This window comes from Zootoca vivipara, chromosome 2 (genome assembly GCF_965207765.1).
Source record: "Zootoca vivipara chromosome 2, rZooViv2.hap1.1, whole genome shotgun sequence".
NCBI lineage: Eukaryota > Metazoa > Chordata > Lepidosauria > Squamata > Lacertidae > Zootoca > Zootoca vivipara.
Window position 1 is genome coordinate 425,062 of NC_142584.1, and position 15,839 is coordinate 440,900.

The window sequence follows — 15,839 nt, forward strand, 5'->3', positions numbered from 1 at the left end:
AAGACAGAACTGGGGGGGGGGAATGGTGGGGGGAGTCGCAGTCACCTTGTTGTCTCCCACTCCATGGATGGCAGAAACCTGCAAGGAACTGATCTCCACAAAGAAATTCCATCATCTATGAAGCAGCCAAAGCTGCACAGAGAACCTAAAAATAGATGAGCGTAACCAGGCGGAGGCTGAAACATCCTAGCAGCCCCTTCTCCACTCTCCACCCACCTCTGCAGCCAAGAAAGCAAAGAAATGCAACAGTTAAATGTGGAGGGAACATCATCCCTCCTAGGTTTCTGTGAGATACACCCAGAGCTGTTTCTTCCCCAGTTCTCAAGTGGACTCGTAGGTGAACAGCAGTTTTTCCTGCTTTTGCAAGGTTAGGGTCAAGTTATTCCAAATTGTTCCTGGAACTGGAATTCAAGCCCTTTGTCTGGTTTGCTTCCTAAAAGATTAAAACAAAACCATTAAGATTCAGTCCTGCTTCCTCCCAATGCATCCACAGGCTCTCGCTCCAGTGGGTTTTCCAGCCCTGCAGTGCAGCAGTCTTGGCTCCCATTCTGAGTCTGGAACTTGGAGACAATCCTGCCAGTCTCCGGAGTGATCTCAAAGTGCTTGCGCTGCCCTCCAGTGTCTGGCGAGTTGCTGCAGCTGTTTGTACCTTGCTCTAGGAGACTGCTGCCTGCCTCTGAGCCAGCCATGGTAGCAGCCAGCAGGGGCAGGCTGGGCACTTTGGGGGTGACAGTGCGAAGGTGCTTCACAGGCATCCGGCTGAAGCGCCCCCTGGTCTGTGGGCTGACATTGGTGGCTTCAGGGTCAAGTATAGCATCATTCTGTTTGTTGCCATCACTGCTGTTCAGCTCTGAGTGAGGAGAAGAGATATTGTGCAGAATTAGGGAAGCAGACAATCTATTGAATGTATCATCCCAGGAAGCAAAAGTCTTAACTTGAACGATGTCCCAATGCAATGCTTAGGTAAAGGTAAAGGGACCCCTGACCATTAGGTCCAGTCGTGACCGACTCTGGGGTTGCGTGCTCATCTCGCATTATTAGCCGAGGGAGCCAGCATACAGCTTCCAGGTCATGTGGCCAGCAGGACAAAGCCGCTTCTGGAGAACCAGAGCAGCACATGGAAATGCCGTTTACCTTCCCGCTGTAGTGGTCCCTATTTATCTACTTGCATTTTGATGTGCTTTCGAACTGCTAGGTTGGCAGGAGCTGGGACCAAGCAACGGGAGCTCACCCCGTCGCAGGGATTCGAACCGCCAACCCTCTGATCAGCAAGCCCTAGGCTCTGTGGTTTAACCCACAGCGCCACCTGCATCCCCAATGCAATGCTTATTAAAAGTTAATGACGAGGAGAGCTCCTCCTTGATCACTTCCTTTGCTAGGAAGAGACCCTGGGAGGAAGATGGTGGTTTTAATCCATGGCAGAGATTTAAATAAAGCAGGAATGGTGAGACAAGGAGTTATTTTAAAAACAAAACAAAAATAGTTTTATGTTGGAAAAATAGCAGAGGTGGATGCAACACAGAAGCTAACACAACAGCCTTTCCAAACTTTCTTCTTGCTGTACTCGTACTGCCATCCCCCCCCCAGTGTCACTTCTGCCTACTCTATTCAAGTGTTCCTGCTTTATTGAAACCTCTGCCATTGTTTAAAACAACCACTTTTCCCCTCTCTCTGCCACTTTACAGCCCTGTTTCACTCATTGCTCTGCCATTGTTTAAAACTGCAATTTTCCTCTCAGTGTCTCTTTATCTCCCTTTACTCAAACCTTCTGTCGTTGTTTAGAACAGCCCCCTTCCCCCTGCTTTTAGTGTATCTCCCTGTATCTCCAGTACTCAAACTTCTCCCTTTCCAATTCCTTAGCTGCCTCATGTGAGAGATATAAAAGGTACAATGCTCTAAAATACTCCATAGTCCTTTCATACAGTGTTTTGACAATGAAGGTCCTTTAGTCAAACCTCTGTTAGTCAAACCTCTGCTGTGGTTTAAAATCACCATTTTCTTTCAGTTATCTCCATTTCTGCTTTCCTCAAAGGTCTGTCATTTCTTTGAGCACTTTCCCCCTCTCACTGTCTCTCCCTTCCCACTCCTATGCCATGGCCTCTGCCTTCACTTTTGCACCCCCACAGCACTAGGACTTCACGCCAAACCAGGAGTGATGCAGCAATACAAATCCTCCACTGGGGGCTGCGCAATAACACTCATCCCTTTCTTATTATATCGAGATATATCATTTGGGTTTGGCCATTCTGATACTAGAGCAGGCAAAATTTGGAATGTAGTGGCTTCTCAAAATGTTGATATAGAAACATCTGGAGAGACAGGGTGTCTGGAAGTTATGGGGGGAGACATTGTGGATCTGAATGGTTTGGAGGAAGAGTGGGGCACCCACTGTTGAACCGGAAGAATACAATATTCTCTCCCCAAAATATGAACCAATATTCTTTAAATGCCTGGTTGGTATCTAGGAAAGAACTTTACCTATGGTTTCCCCACTTTCAGGAAAGTGGGTTTGCTCCTGCCTGGCATTGGTAGAGCAAGAATCCACAGCAGTGCTGTTGTCTTCATCCAGATATGGCTTAGAGAAGGACTTCTGTTGGAAGGAAAAGCCATGTTTGTGAATCTGTGCATTGAGCTCCCCTGACTGCTGTAAGAAAACGGTATGTCAAGCAAACTTGCAAAAGGACTTGCAAAAAGTTAGAATCAGAGTCAGAGGGAAAGAATCCCATTACTGTATGTGTATATAATCATTTCATTGCAGAATTTCATTTAAAAGTTTTAAATCCAAGTGCCACATTTATTTTAGAAAGATTTTTGTTCCAGAATGTTCCCTGTTGAAACATCCATTTTGCTCACATTTTCTTTTCAGAATTTGAAACTGGTCACTGCCATTTGTGGTATTATGTGGTCTTGAAATGTCAAAAATGGATCTATTCAGATAAAGTTGAAATGGTGGCAAAATTTCGCTCCCACCACCCCCATACATTGCCTGGCAATTTATTTTTTAAAATTGAGAGCCATGTAAAATGTAGAACATTGGTGTCTCCATCGCAGTTTGCACCACAGAGGTCAACCACATGCAGACTGACAAGCTCAGAAGAAAAGATGGAGGCAACAGAATCTGAGAAATGAGGGATCCTGGTATGCCCAGAAGTCATAAGGCCTGTTACTCATATTGGCAGCAGTCTTAGAACCATTGTATGTGCGGAGCAGAAGCACATGGATTGTACTGCATCAAACTTCAGATCGGGGACTGCATTTTGAATTTTCTCCCATAAAACACTGCTTGCATAGATCAAGCTTAGGAGAAGAGATCTAAGCTAATTTTTCCCTTGACATGTTAGGTTGTCATGTGCAAAAGGTCATGCATGTGTGACTCAAACATGCAATTTCTTTATCTGTAGCAAAGAGGGGTTCAGTCCAACAACAAAACCATCATGGGATTCTTCCACAGCTCAGCTCTTATACCGTAGTAAATCCAGCAATCGTCCACATTACCTAGTACCATCAATCTTGACTAGACAGCTCGATATGTCTCAAAAAATAACCTGAGATCCTTTAGCTATAGAAACCAATAGTAGCCACCAGTGAGGTGCTGCCAAGAGGTCTCTCCCAGCTGCCAAGCACCGTATGTCACAGGCACCGACGGAAGGAGCTTGGCCCCGGGCAAGACAGTGGAGCCAGTCTATTGCTCTTGCCATTCTGTGCCTGCAGAGTCAGAGCGGAGCTCCCTGGGCCTCAGCTGCCTCCCTCCAGGAAGGCGGGAGAGCAGCAGCATCTCAGCCCATCAAGGACGGAATATGTGGCCACATGGAGGGAAGGCATTGGTACTATAACCTGCCTATTTCCACCCCTGTCCTGGCCTTAACAGCTACAGAAACCATAACATGGTATCATCATTTTTCTCCTGACCTGGGTACAGTCATGTTGTCCTGCCGTTGTCAAATACTCCTTTTATACATGATGGTTTCTATATTGAATCTGGCATCCTGTGTTTTTGCCATATTTTTCCATGTATAAGAAAATGTTTTTGGCTAATTTTTAAGTCATAAATTGGGGGTTGTTTTATACACAGATGGTGAATACACAGGGGGTTTAAAAAACACTACTTACCTTCCTGCTGCTGCCATGAAAAAGCTGCCAGAACCAGTTCTGCCAGCAACCACAGGCTGATGGCCGGGAGGATTTTTATTGTGCATTTGGCAGGGGGACCAGGGGCTGCACTTGGCCCACTTGGCCAAAGAAAGCTGAACAACCTTCTGCCGCCACCAATCAGCCAGATTTTCACTTCTAGAGATATGGCAACCCTAAAATATTGATTTCTTAATTTTGGGTTCAATAAAATAGGGGTCCATCTTTTACATGGGAGCGTCTTATACACAGAAAAATAGGGCACTTCCCCTATTCTTAACCACCATGAGGGGTGCTCTTGGACGTATATCTCTAGAGGCAATGTGGGGAAGGAGTAGGGAAATGAAGGGAAGCCTATGCTGGGAATCCCACCCCCCTCCTACCTCAGAAGGTGCTGCAACATCTCTTTTGCTGCTTGAAAGAGCTTCCTTGGTATTTGCTTCTTTCAAAGAGTTTTCACGTTCACAAGGCCCAGATGGAGGCAGGTCATCCATCCCAAATATCCTTTCGTAGTTGAGGATGAGAAACTCAATCAGTTGGGACTGGTACCCTGAGTCCACGAGGCACGACATGGAAACTTCATTGCTCAAGGGAGGGTGGATTAGTGTGGGCCCAAAGATGATCCCCAGGTTGTTTGGAGACATCTTGTTATCCTCATATCTCTCAGCCACTCTTGTGGGGGGGGGGAGAAAATGAATCATCAGAGGTCTGAACCTAAACATTTTCCAGAAATGGCAGAGACTGAGCTGCTTTGGCTACATTTTCAATAAGTCATTTTCATTTTGTGACTTTGTGGATTCAGGGCTTCTCCACTTCATTCTGAAAAGTATCTCCCTGGTTGGAGTGCATGGCAGAGGTCCTTCATCGCTGGCGCCATACAATAGGGGCTGTGACACTTAGGCAACTGCATTCCACATGGCACAGCAATGATGGTAATGTCCGAGAAGGGACCACATTTTCACAGCAGTATAATATTGCTACTTGAGTACTGGAAAAATGCAATACCCCTTCAGGAGTGCTACCTTGAGGGAAGAGCCTAGACCCTACATAAAACATGAATAACCATTATAGCTTTATACTATTGGTGCAAAAGTAGTTGTGAACCTATCACCTGAGGTTCCCCTTGCCTTGCAAGGATTTACTCTGGAGTTACCCTCTTGTCTTTATAATCTTCTGTTTTGTAGAAACACGGGAATCGTCATTATACAAAGTCAGATTATTTGTCCATCTAGCCTAATATTGTCTACTTTGACTGGCAGCAGCTCTCCAGGGCTGCAGGCAGAGATCGTTTCCATTTTCTGTTCCCCGATTGTTTGAACGAGAGATGCTGGGGATTGAATGTGGCACCTTCTGTTTGCAAAACATGCGTTCTGCACATGAGCATAGCCAGAATTTTTGTTGAGCCCCCCTTGGCTATGCCCATGGTTTTGCAACTGAGCTGTGAATCTTCCTGCATAAGAATTCCCAAATCATTAGTTGCAGAACTTTAGTGCGATGGAGAGGGTTTTTTATGAGGTTTGGGGCTGACTGGGTCTCACATGAATGGAATAAGTGGTCTGAATCCCAGTCCATGACTGATCTTCTTATAATATAGAGAAACCCCAGGGAAGCTTCTGAGGAACTTCAAGAGTCCCTGGATTCAGGCTGAGCACCATTTCCCTAGAAGAAGATGCCACTGAGCTTGTGTGACATATATGTTTGCATCAATGTGCAGCTCTGCCCTTAAGGAAGATGCAAACAGGTTTGTGGCTTGTGGAAGCTATTCCCAATTTGAGAATTCTTGATCAGATACCATTTTTAAAGCGCCTGGGGATGGAAAACATAAATTTCATACAGCACTATAGCTTCGGGGGGTGGGGGCCAGCCAGGTTTTTTGCCCTGGGTGAAGTCTCCAGAGGGCGCCATTGAGGCTCCCAGTCTATGTGTGTGAACATAAATGCACATGGGGTGCCAAAGTGTCTGACCTGGGTGAAATAAAGTCTAGCTTTGCCCCGGACTTTATATGTTCTACTGGTAGCCTGAGCCCTTGGGAGAAAGCAGGACACCCAAGTATCATGCAGATAAACAAAGGCAGTGGCGTAAGAAGCCCCAAGGAGACCTGGGGGGTGGGGGTGAGTGGGTGGGCACACACTGCTTCATAGGGCCCTGGGCTTTCTAGGTATGAGTGACTTTGTGTTTGCCCTGCAGCTTCCCCCTGCAAAACACTCTTTATTGCTGAATTGGAACAAATGGCAATCTGCAGAAAACCCAGTTGTCATTTGGTCCATTTCAGAAGGAAACAGCAGGTTTTCCCAGGGAAAAGTGGCAGGGCAAACAGAGGTGTGTGGATCTGTGTTGAAATTGGATACTGTTAAGAGTTTAGGATATTTATACCCCACTTTAGAGCTCTGGAAAGGGCCCTTATTCATAAAAGAAAAGAGCTCAGGAGTCACTGCTGGTCTCACTGTTACCTGTAGAGGTGAGCAATGAGGTGCCGTAATGTGTTATAATTTGTTGGTAGCAGTTTGCGCAGTAAATCCTTTGTACTCTTGATGGGATCTGTCAAGGTCTCAGGATCAGCCCCTGTTCTGTATTCCGTTCTCTGCACGCTCCTGGAGAGAGCCATGAAATCATCGTACAGTTCATATGGGAGCACAGGACTGGAAAGCTGTAAGAAGAAGGGAAAAGAAGGGTTAGAAAACCTCCCCTTTACATGCGATTGCAAACGTTTTCAGAGAAATGAGAGAACCACATCCAGCAGAAGGTAAAGGTAAAAGCTCTTGTTTTCAAATATACCTTCCTTTTATTTTAATTGTATTGTTTTACTGTGTCATCGTTTGCTGCCCTGGGCTCCTTTGGAAGAGCAAGATAGAAAATTGTTGAATACTGTAGTGGGTGAACAGAGTAGCCGACACTGTGATTTCTCCAAGCAGCTCTTTATTTGGAGGCTGGAACAGAACTGAACTCCACTGCCGAGCCGGCCTGCTTTGATAGAGGCTGGCTCATACAATGTAACAAACATAACTCAAAGCTCCCTCCTAAAGGACAATTGACGAGGACCTGAGGGAAAACTCCAATACATAACAAAAATAATGAATTGATCATCACAAACTTGTAAAATATGCTGGTCTCCCAGGAGAAGAGACTTCTTCCTCAGCCACAGATCTACCATAGCATCTGGAGAGGCTACTCTGCTTTCAACAATACAAAGAGCAACGGAAAATTGAGAGCAGGTGCAACAGAACCGGGGGGAGTCATGGGATGCCCTAACTACTCCAGGCCGGGGTCACTGACATTTGGGGGGCCCATTTGAAAATTGTTTTGGTCACACAAACCCACATGCACAAACACTAGAGATGGGGAGGGGAATTGATTCAGTTTGCATTTAAAGAAGAAGCTACTTAATTCACACATTGTGAAAAAATGCAGGAACTGAAACACAGCCATGCTTTAAAATTCACACTTTTCTGAAATTAGCAGCACAGTTCTCCAGCCCAGCAATGTGCACATGGAGCTGAGTAATACATGTAGCTGAGTAAAATGTGCACAAAACTGCATATGTTAGAGAAAATCACATGCAAAAATGTATTATATTAGAATCATAGAATCTTAGAGTTGGAAGAGACCACAAGGGCCATCCAGTCCAACCCCCTGCCAAGCAGGAAACACCATCAAAGCATTCCTGACATATGGCTGCCAACAGAGGCGGCCTTCCCATAGGGGCTAGTGGCTGTTGCACCAGGGCGCCAGCCTCTTGGGGGCACCCCAACAGGGTGCAACGAGCCACTAAGCCCTATGGCTCTGCCGCCACCACCGCCTCCTCTCCCTCGGGTGCTGCAAGTAACTTTCCCCCCTCCTTCCTCCCTCTCTCTGCAAAGGACAGGGCAGCTACGGGGTGTAAAGTAGGACTGTGGAGGGGGGAGAGAGAAAGAGAGAGACACACACGTCAGCATGTCGTCTCTTCTGTCCGCTCACACACTCCCCTCCCCCACGCTGCGGCCACGACCTCTTTATTATTTGGGGAATGCAGAGATGTATTGGTGGGACTCAGAGAAAGCCGTCCCTCCCCCACTCCCCACGCCTTGATTTATAGACTCTGTTGGGCTTGGAAAAGCAACTTTACAGAGTGATTCTTTTTCCTCTAGTAAAGCTTCTTTGGTGGTGCAGGAAGGGACTTCCTGCTGCTGCTGTTTCTGAAGTGGGGTCTCGCTGTATTACTTTGCAAATGCAGACAGTCTTGAGAGAGTGTGTGTCCCTCCCCTTCTACCTTCCCTTGGCTTCCTCTTTATGGGGGGGGGGAATACCTTGCATACTGAATGGGCCCTGCAATTAACTCTCCTCTCCCCTGCACTATATGCAGTTTGAGAAGGAAAGAAATTAACCCTTTAAGAACGTTTCACCTGGGCAGCAGTGAGAGCGCCAGCAGTGGGCTGTAGTCAGGTAGCCCCAACGGCGCCCTCCGCCCCAGGCAAAATTTTGGGAAAGGGAGGGGGCACCGGAGGAACCTTTGCGCCGCCGCGCCGGATGTGCTTAAGACGGCCCTGGCTGTCAAGCCTCTGCTTAAAGACCTCCAAAGAAGGAGACTCCATCACACTTCTTGGCAGCAAATTCCACTGCCGAACAGCTCTTAATGTCAGGAAGTTCTTCCTAATGTTTAGGTGGAATCTTCTTTCTTGTAGTTTGAATCCATTGCTCCGTGTCCGCTTCTCTGGAGCAGCAGAAAACAACCTTTCTCCCTCCTCTATATGACATCCTTTGATATATTTGAACATGGCTATCATATCACCCCTTAACCTTCTCTTCTCCAGGCTAAACATGCCCAGCTCCTTAAGCTGTTCCTCATAAGGCATTGTTTCCAGGCCTTTGACCATTTCCATGTACTCCATCATCTTCATTTGCCAATCGTCCACTGTTGGTAATTCATTACAGCGTTCCATTCTAGGTGCTCACAGACCGTTTGCTTAATGATCTGCTCTAGAATCTTTCCTGGTATTGATGTCAGGCTGACTGGGCGGTAATTGTTTGGGTCCTCTCTTTCCCCCTTTTTGAAAACAGGGACAACATTTGCCCTCCTCCAGTCTGCTGGGACTTCGCCTGTTCTCCAGGAATTCTCAAAGATTATTGCCAGTGGTTCTGAAATCACCTCTGCCAGTTCTTTTAATACTCTTGGATGTAGTTCATCTGGCCCTGGAGACTTGAATACATCTGCTCCACTTGAATCATCTGCTCCATATTCTTCAGGTCGAGCATTTTTTTCTTTTTTGGAGAAGACTGAGGCAAAGTAGGCATTGAGGAGTTCTGCCCTTTCTCTGTCCCCTGTTCGCATTTCACCATCTTCTCCTCTAAGTGACCCCACTGTTTCCTTGTTCTTCCTTTTGCTACGGACATACCCATAAAAGCCCTTTTTGTTGCTTTTAACCTCTCTAGCAAGCCTGAGTTCATTCTGTGCTTTAGCTTTTCTGACTTTGTCTCTACACGTGCTGGCTATATGTTTGAATTCCTCTCTGGTGATTTCCCCCTTTTTCCATTTTTTGTACATATCCCTTTTAAATCTTAACTCAGTTAAAAGTTCTTTAGATAGCCAGCCTGGCTTCTTTAGGCACCTTCCATGTTTCCGTCTTATTGGTATTGCCTGAAGTTGTGCTTTTAATATCTCCCTTTTAACACACTCCCAACCCTTCCCTTTTAGTATTTCTGTCCATGGGATCTCACTCAGCGTTTCCTAAGTTTTCTGAAGTCGGCTTTCTTGAAGTCTAGAATTTGAGTGTTAGTATGCTTGGTTGCTCCTTTCCGCTGAATAATAAACTCCAGAAGAGCATGATCACTCCCACCGAATGATCCTGCCACTTCTACCCCACTAACCAGGTCATCACTATTGGTTAGAATCAGATTTAAAATATTACCGGTAGAGGAAACAGCACAGCTCTGGGGGAAAAGATCCATATTAGAAGTAAGATGGTATACAAGCACATGTATATGAGGAGAAATTTGCCCTAAAACACTTATGATTTTTATGAGGACTTTTAATTTTTTAAAAAATTGCAAACAGATGTTGAAATGTGGAGAACTGAATGTTGGGAAAATGTGAAACTTAAATTGCCCATTTTCCCCATTTCTCCTAAGCACACACCACAACCTATTCTACTGGCTCCAACAGAATGCTTCTTTCAAGCCTAATTTCAGTGAAAGTTGAGTATCCTGGTGACCCCTGAATTAAGGGTTACTGTGCACATACACGATAAGTAAAAATACGTAATAAAACTAGTTTGAAATATCAGGGAATAAAGGAACAGAAGGAGCAGAATAACTACATATTGGGGCACGTGCTGTGCCATCCATGAGCAAGCAAGAAGGAGCAGCAACACCACAACAAACAAGACTAACGTAGATTGTGTTGGAGTTCTTGCAGTCAAACCTAACAATGCATACCTGTGCTAGGGAGTATGTGAAGGGGTGAAGGACCACAGAGTTCTAAATCCCCCTTTCTCCAAGGAGGGAGGAACTAAAGGTTTCTTCCTATTCCTCCCCCCCCCCTCTCTCCCCTTGAACCATGTAAGTTGAGCAGATGTCTGAGACTGGGATTTGACTCAGAGCACATGTTTGAGAATAACTTCTGTATTTTATAAGCAAGAATACCTTACTTGTGTTGTTTCTGCTGGAGCAGTGAGACCTGTGATTACTGTAAATGAAGCATTTAAACTTACTATAAGTTGTGGTCTATTAACCCCAGAGGGGCAGAAGCAGGGGAGAACTGTAGTCACTCATACAGGGACGTTTAAAAGTCTAACAACCTATATTTTGCATGCTTTGCAAACACAGTCTAGATCGGTGTTTTAAACTGGGGGGGGGCTGCTTCAGCTGAAGTCAAGACCCACACCCTCTTTTTGAATTCATGCAGTCAGCCATTTTTCTTTGTAGTTCTCCACACACCTGGGACTTCAGGATTGATTGTTATTCACCAGTTATTTCCCAACAGATTGAACCCAGTTGCATGTTAATCTTTTTATAATTCATTTGTTTCCACCTTTAGATAAAATAGCACCCACACACCAAAAGGGTTGGGGTTGTGTAGCTTGATGAGTTCCCAGAGTCTGCTGAAGGCATCGCCTTTGGGAAGCCACACTCAGGTTTAGGGACATGAAATCCTAAGGCTGTCTCCCCCTCCATTTCTTACCTCCTTAAGGAAATGTTTAAGGACTCCAGTGATGTCATGAGGGGAATGATCCGAGAGCTCCACCAGCCTCCAGCCACTCTCAAAGGCTTGACACAGCCTCTCCACCCGGGATTTGGCTCCACTGATGCGGTAAATGCCCTGCGTCAAGGACAAAAGAGAGACGGGGCCCATGATGGATGTGTCGGAAAGGGAGCTGGGATTTCTCTCTGACTCAGCAGTCAGGCGCAGGAGACTGGGAAATCCACGTGGAACGAAACTCTGAGGCAGCTCTTGTAGGCCATAAGCCTTAGCTCACCCAAAAGTCAGGGCTACCAGCAGAGCGAAAGAAAGAGCCATTCACCAAGATTAAGGTCGAGTGACACCTCAAAACTCTCTGACCCCCCCATGCTGTTTCCACCCCCCACTTTCTGCACCTTCCCTGAACTGCTGCAATACAGACACGCAAAGAAGCAGACAACCTGTCTTTTCACCATATGTAAGCACCTAGATCAGGGGTGGGCAACCTCAGGCCCGTGGGCCAGATGCAGCCCAATTGCCTTTTCAATCCGGCCCATGGACGGTCTGGGAATCAGCATGTTTTTACATGAGTAGAATGGGTGCTTTCATTTAAAATGCATCTCTGGGTTATTTGTGGGGCATAGGAATTTGTTCATATTGTTCATATTTGTTCAATTTGTTCATATTTCCCCCCAAAATAATAGTCCGGCCCACCACATGGTCTGAGGCAGTGTTTCTCAACCTTTTTTGGGCCATGGCACACTTGTTCCATGAAAAAAATCACGAGGCACACCACCATTTAAAAAGTTAAAAAAATTAACTCTGTGTCGCCCTATATTGACTATATAATTATGACTGTAAGAAACACTTGCCAATTGCTGTGTTGGTTGCAATCTCCTGTAATAAGGCTTCACAAGCCGCTGATTTCTCTGCCAGCACAATCCTTTGCTCAGCAAGTTTCAGGTTGAGCTCAGCCAGCCAGCTTCTTTAAGTTTGTCTAAAACCACCCTCCAGTCGTTTGCACTGAGCTTTGGGAAAGAGGAGGAGAAATACTATTTTCCAGCGGCCGCCAGGCACATGACAATGCAAATCGCCCTTCTCGTCGCCGCACGTCGCGGCACACCAGCCAGCGTCCCGCGGCACACTAGTGTGCCGCGGAACAGCGGTTGAGAAACGCTGGTCTGAGGGACGGTGGCCCGGCCCACGGCTGAAAAAGGTTGCTTGACCCCTGACCTAGATCCTGCCACAGCACAGTCTGCTCCTCATTAGAGGTGAGGCTCTTCATCACCTTAAAAATTCCCAATAACTGGGTACTCCCCCCACTGTCTTCTTCTTACTGTGATAGGAGAATGGCAGGTATAGAATTCTGCACCAGGGCAGCTGTCTATCAGCTCCATCTAGTATGCAGGCTGAGACCCTACCTGCCCGCGGACTGTCTAGCCAGAGTGGTGCATGCTCTAGTTATCTCCCGCTTGGACTACTGCAATGCGCTCTACGTGGGGCTACTTTTGAAGGTGGCCCAAAAACTACAACTAATCCAGAACGCGGCAGCTAGACTGGTGACTGGGAGAGGCCGCCGAGACCACATAACACCGGTCTTGAAAGATCTACATTGGCTCCCATTACGTTTCTGAGCACAATTCAAAGTGTTGGTGCTGACCTTTAAAGCCCTAAACTTCCTTGGTCTAGTATACCTGAAGGAGCGTCTCCACCCCCATTGTTCTGTCCGGACACTGAGGTCCAGTACCGAGGGCCTTCTGGTGGTTCCCTCGTTGCGACAAGCCAAGTTGCAAGGAACCAGGCAGAGGGCCTTCTCGGTGGTGGCACCCGCCCTGTGGAACACCCTCCCATCAGATGTCAAAGAGAAAAACAGTTACCAGATTTTTAGAAGACATCTGAAGGCAGCCCTGTTTAGGGAGGCTTTTAATGTTTAATAGATTATTTTATTTCATTTTTCTGTTGGAAGCGTCCCAGAGTGGCTGGGGAAACCCAGCCAGATGGGTGGGGTATAAATAATAATAAAATATTATTGTTATTATTGTTATTTTATTAGCTCAATTCTGCACCAGAAATCCTGTTCTGGTCCCTGCTTGTTTGTAGGATTTCGCCAGGCATGACTCATACATTTCTTTAGGATTAATGTCTAGAATTTTTATTCCTCTGGTTTGCTGCACTTGCACGGAACTGAGGAATACAAATGAGCCAATCATAGTCTAATAGTTACACAATTAATTCAGCCTTTATGTTTGGGCAGCAGATGGATACCTTTTGTGGCTCACTTTAGGGTCTGAGAGCTACAGAGTTTGAGCACAGATGGATTTCTGCATGCAGGGACAAGTTACCTGCACTCCCAGTGCACGCCTTTCTATTTCCGAGGTACACTTGGCCACAATGAATGGCACTTCTTCTGGGAAATCCCGTGACACTTGAAGGAAGTCGATCCCAAAGAGCGATGCCCGTGCTGGCAGTTTCTGGTGACCACAGGTGATGAGGAGACTCTCCAGGCATTTCTTGTGACAGGTCAGGAGGCACTGCAAATGGCCCCAAGGTCCCGTGTTACTCTGGCTGAACTCTTTCCCAGCCCCAAAGGGCCCCCTTGCTAATTTCTCACATCTCAGTACTCTGGGGCAGGTGTCATGGGCCAACAGCAGAGGGAGAACATTTCCATTTGTGCTTCATTCTCTTTTCCAGGGGGAAGTCAGAGCACAAACTCCATCTTCTTTTACATGTCTCATTCACACTGGCAATCAAATCTCATTGAAAAACATTCATCAAGGGGAGTGTTTGAGGATATGGCAAATGTTCAGGACCGCCTGTCTCAGGGCAAAACTCAGAACTAGATTAGTAGATTTACAGCAGCAACCTATTCATGTTCACACAGAAGTAGTGCTAAGTATACAGTACATACAGTGGCGGAGGAGGCCGCTTGGGGGCCTGGGGCAAGGGAAAGACACCTGACTCAGGTGCGCTGCAGGCCCGGTGGTGAGTGTCGCCCGACATTTTGTCACCCCCTCAATGGTGACACCTGGGGTGGACTGCACCCCCCACCCCACCTCCTCTGCCCCTGTATACATACAATCACAACCAAAATCCTAATTATTTCCAGACTTAAAAGTCTAAGAATCTGCCTCAGGGCGCTATGCTGTAAGCTGGGGCCAATTTGTGTGCCTCTCCCTTTCCAGCACCCAAGTGGCAGGCCTGGTGCTGTACTCTGGGTGAGAGCCTGCCTGAGATCTGAACCTCTTGTTGCAGCAAAGCAGTTCCCTTTCATGCTCACTGACCTCTTCACATTCAACGCCTTTGAGCACTACGTTCTCACATTCTCTGCATTTTGAAGGGCCCCTCAGCTTCCGCAGGTGGTGGGTCTGAGCAGCACTGGACAGGTTGTTGTTCTTGAAGTGGTAATAGGACAAGCCATTTTCATCCGTGAGAGCTGAAAAGAGGGTCAGGCATGTGACTATTATGTGAGAGAGAGAAAAATAGGGGAAGTGAACAACTGTATTTGTTCACTTCCCCTATTTGTTCTATGTGAGAGAGAGAAAAATAGGGGAAGTGAACAACTGGCTTCGCAAATGGTGCAAACAGGAACGGTTTGGATTCTTAGATCACGGTCTGTAGTTTCTGGAATATGGACTTCTGGCAAGTGATGGGCTGCACCTCACAAAAGTTGGGAGGAATGTTTTTGCCATGAAACTCAAAAACCTCATCAGGAGGGCTTTAAACTGACTTATGTGGGGGAGGGAGACAGTGGTCCTGAAGGTAGGAGTCTACCAAGTGCTGAAGATGATCACCCAAATGTTGAGGACCAAATGGAGCAAACAGCATGCAGACCTAGTGGTGGGAGGAAAATATCCTTAAATAAGAGACATGGGGGAAATGATAAATGGTCTTCAATGTCTGTATACTAATGCACGGAACATGGGAAATAAACAAGATGAGCTCTTGGTACAGCAAACTAAATACGACATAATAGGCATCACTGAAACCTGGTGGGATGAGTCTCATGATTGGAATGTAGTAATAGAGGGATACAATCTATTTCAGAGAAATAGACCAAACAGGAAAGGAGGAGGAGTAGCGTTATATGTCAGGGATGTGTATACCTGTGAAGAGATACAGGATTTAAAACTTCAAAGCCAAATTGAGAGTATCTGGGTCAAAATTAAGGGAGAGAAAAATAACAGTGATCTCATTGTTTACTATAGTTTCCTATAGATCCCCAAGCCAAACTGAGGACACAGATGATGCCTTCCTGGAACAGATGACCAAGCATTCAAAAGGAAGTGAGATAGTAGTAATGGGGGATTTCAACTATCCTAATATTGGTTGGATGTCAAACTCAGCCAAGAGCATATAGTCGAACAGATTCCTCACTGGCCTTGCAGACAATTTCATTGTCCAAAAAGTGGGAGAAGCAACAAGAAGATCAGCCATTTTAGATCTAGTCCTAACCAATACTGATGGCCTGGTAAGTGGGGTAGAAGTGGCAGGATCATTAGGTGGGAGTGATCATGCTCTTCTGGAGTTTATTATACAGCGGAAAGGAGCAACCAAGCATACT

At 46.3% G+C, this 15,839-nt stretch overlaps 1 protein-coding gene across 8 annotated transcripts in view; it reads right to left on the reverse strand.

Annotated features, from left to right (window-relative positions):
* Positions 1 to 229: 229 nt before the first annotated feature.
* GMIP (GEM interacting protein) overlaps positions 230 to 15,839 on the reverse strand; it is a 93,002-nt gene continuing 77,392 nt past the window's right edge. For 4 of the 8 annotated variants that reach the window (XM_088662762.1, XM_088662764.1, XM_088662766.1 and 1 more), the window contains 7 exons: positions 14,560 to 14,711; positions 13,621 to 13,809; positions 11,282 to 11,419; positions 6,579 to 6,775; positions 4,512 to 4,800; positions 2,479 to 2,644; positions 230 to 850 (listed from right to left, as the gene is read on the reverse strand). In XM_088662762.1, coding sequence (XP_088518888.1) covers positions 456 to 850; positions 2,479 to 2,644; positions 4,512 to 4,800; positions 6,579 to 6,775; positions 11,282 to 11,419; positions 13,621 to 13,809; positions 14,560 to 14,711 — 1,526 coding nt within the window. In that variant the 3' untranslated portion in view covers positions 230 to 455. The remainder of the gene's footprint in view (positions 851 to 2,478; positions 2,645 to 4,511; positions 4,801 to 6,578; positions 6,776 to 11,281; positions 11,420 to 13,620; positions 13,810 to 14,559; positions 14,712 to 15,839) is intronic. The other 4 variants (XM_035101744.3, XM_088662768.1, XM_035101737.3 and 1 more) reach the window with 3 other exon arrangements.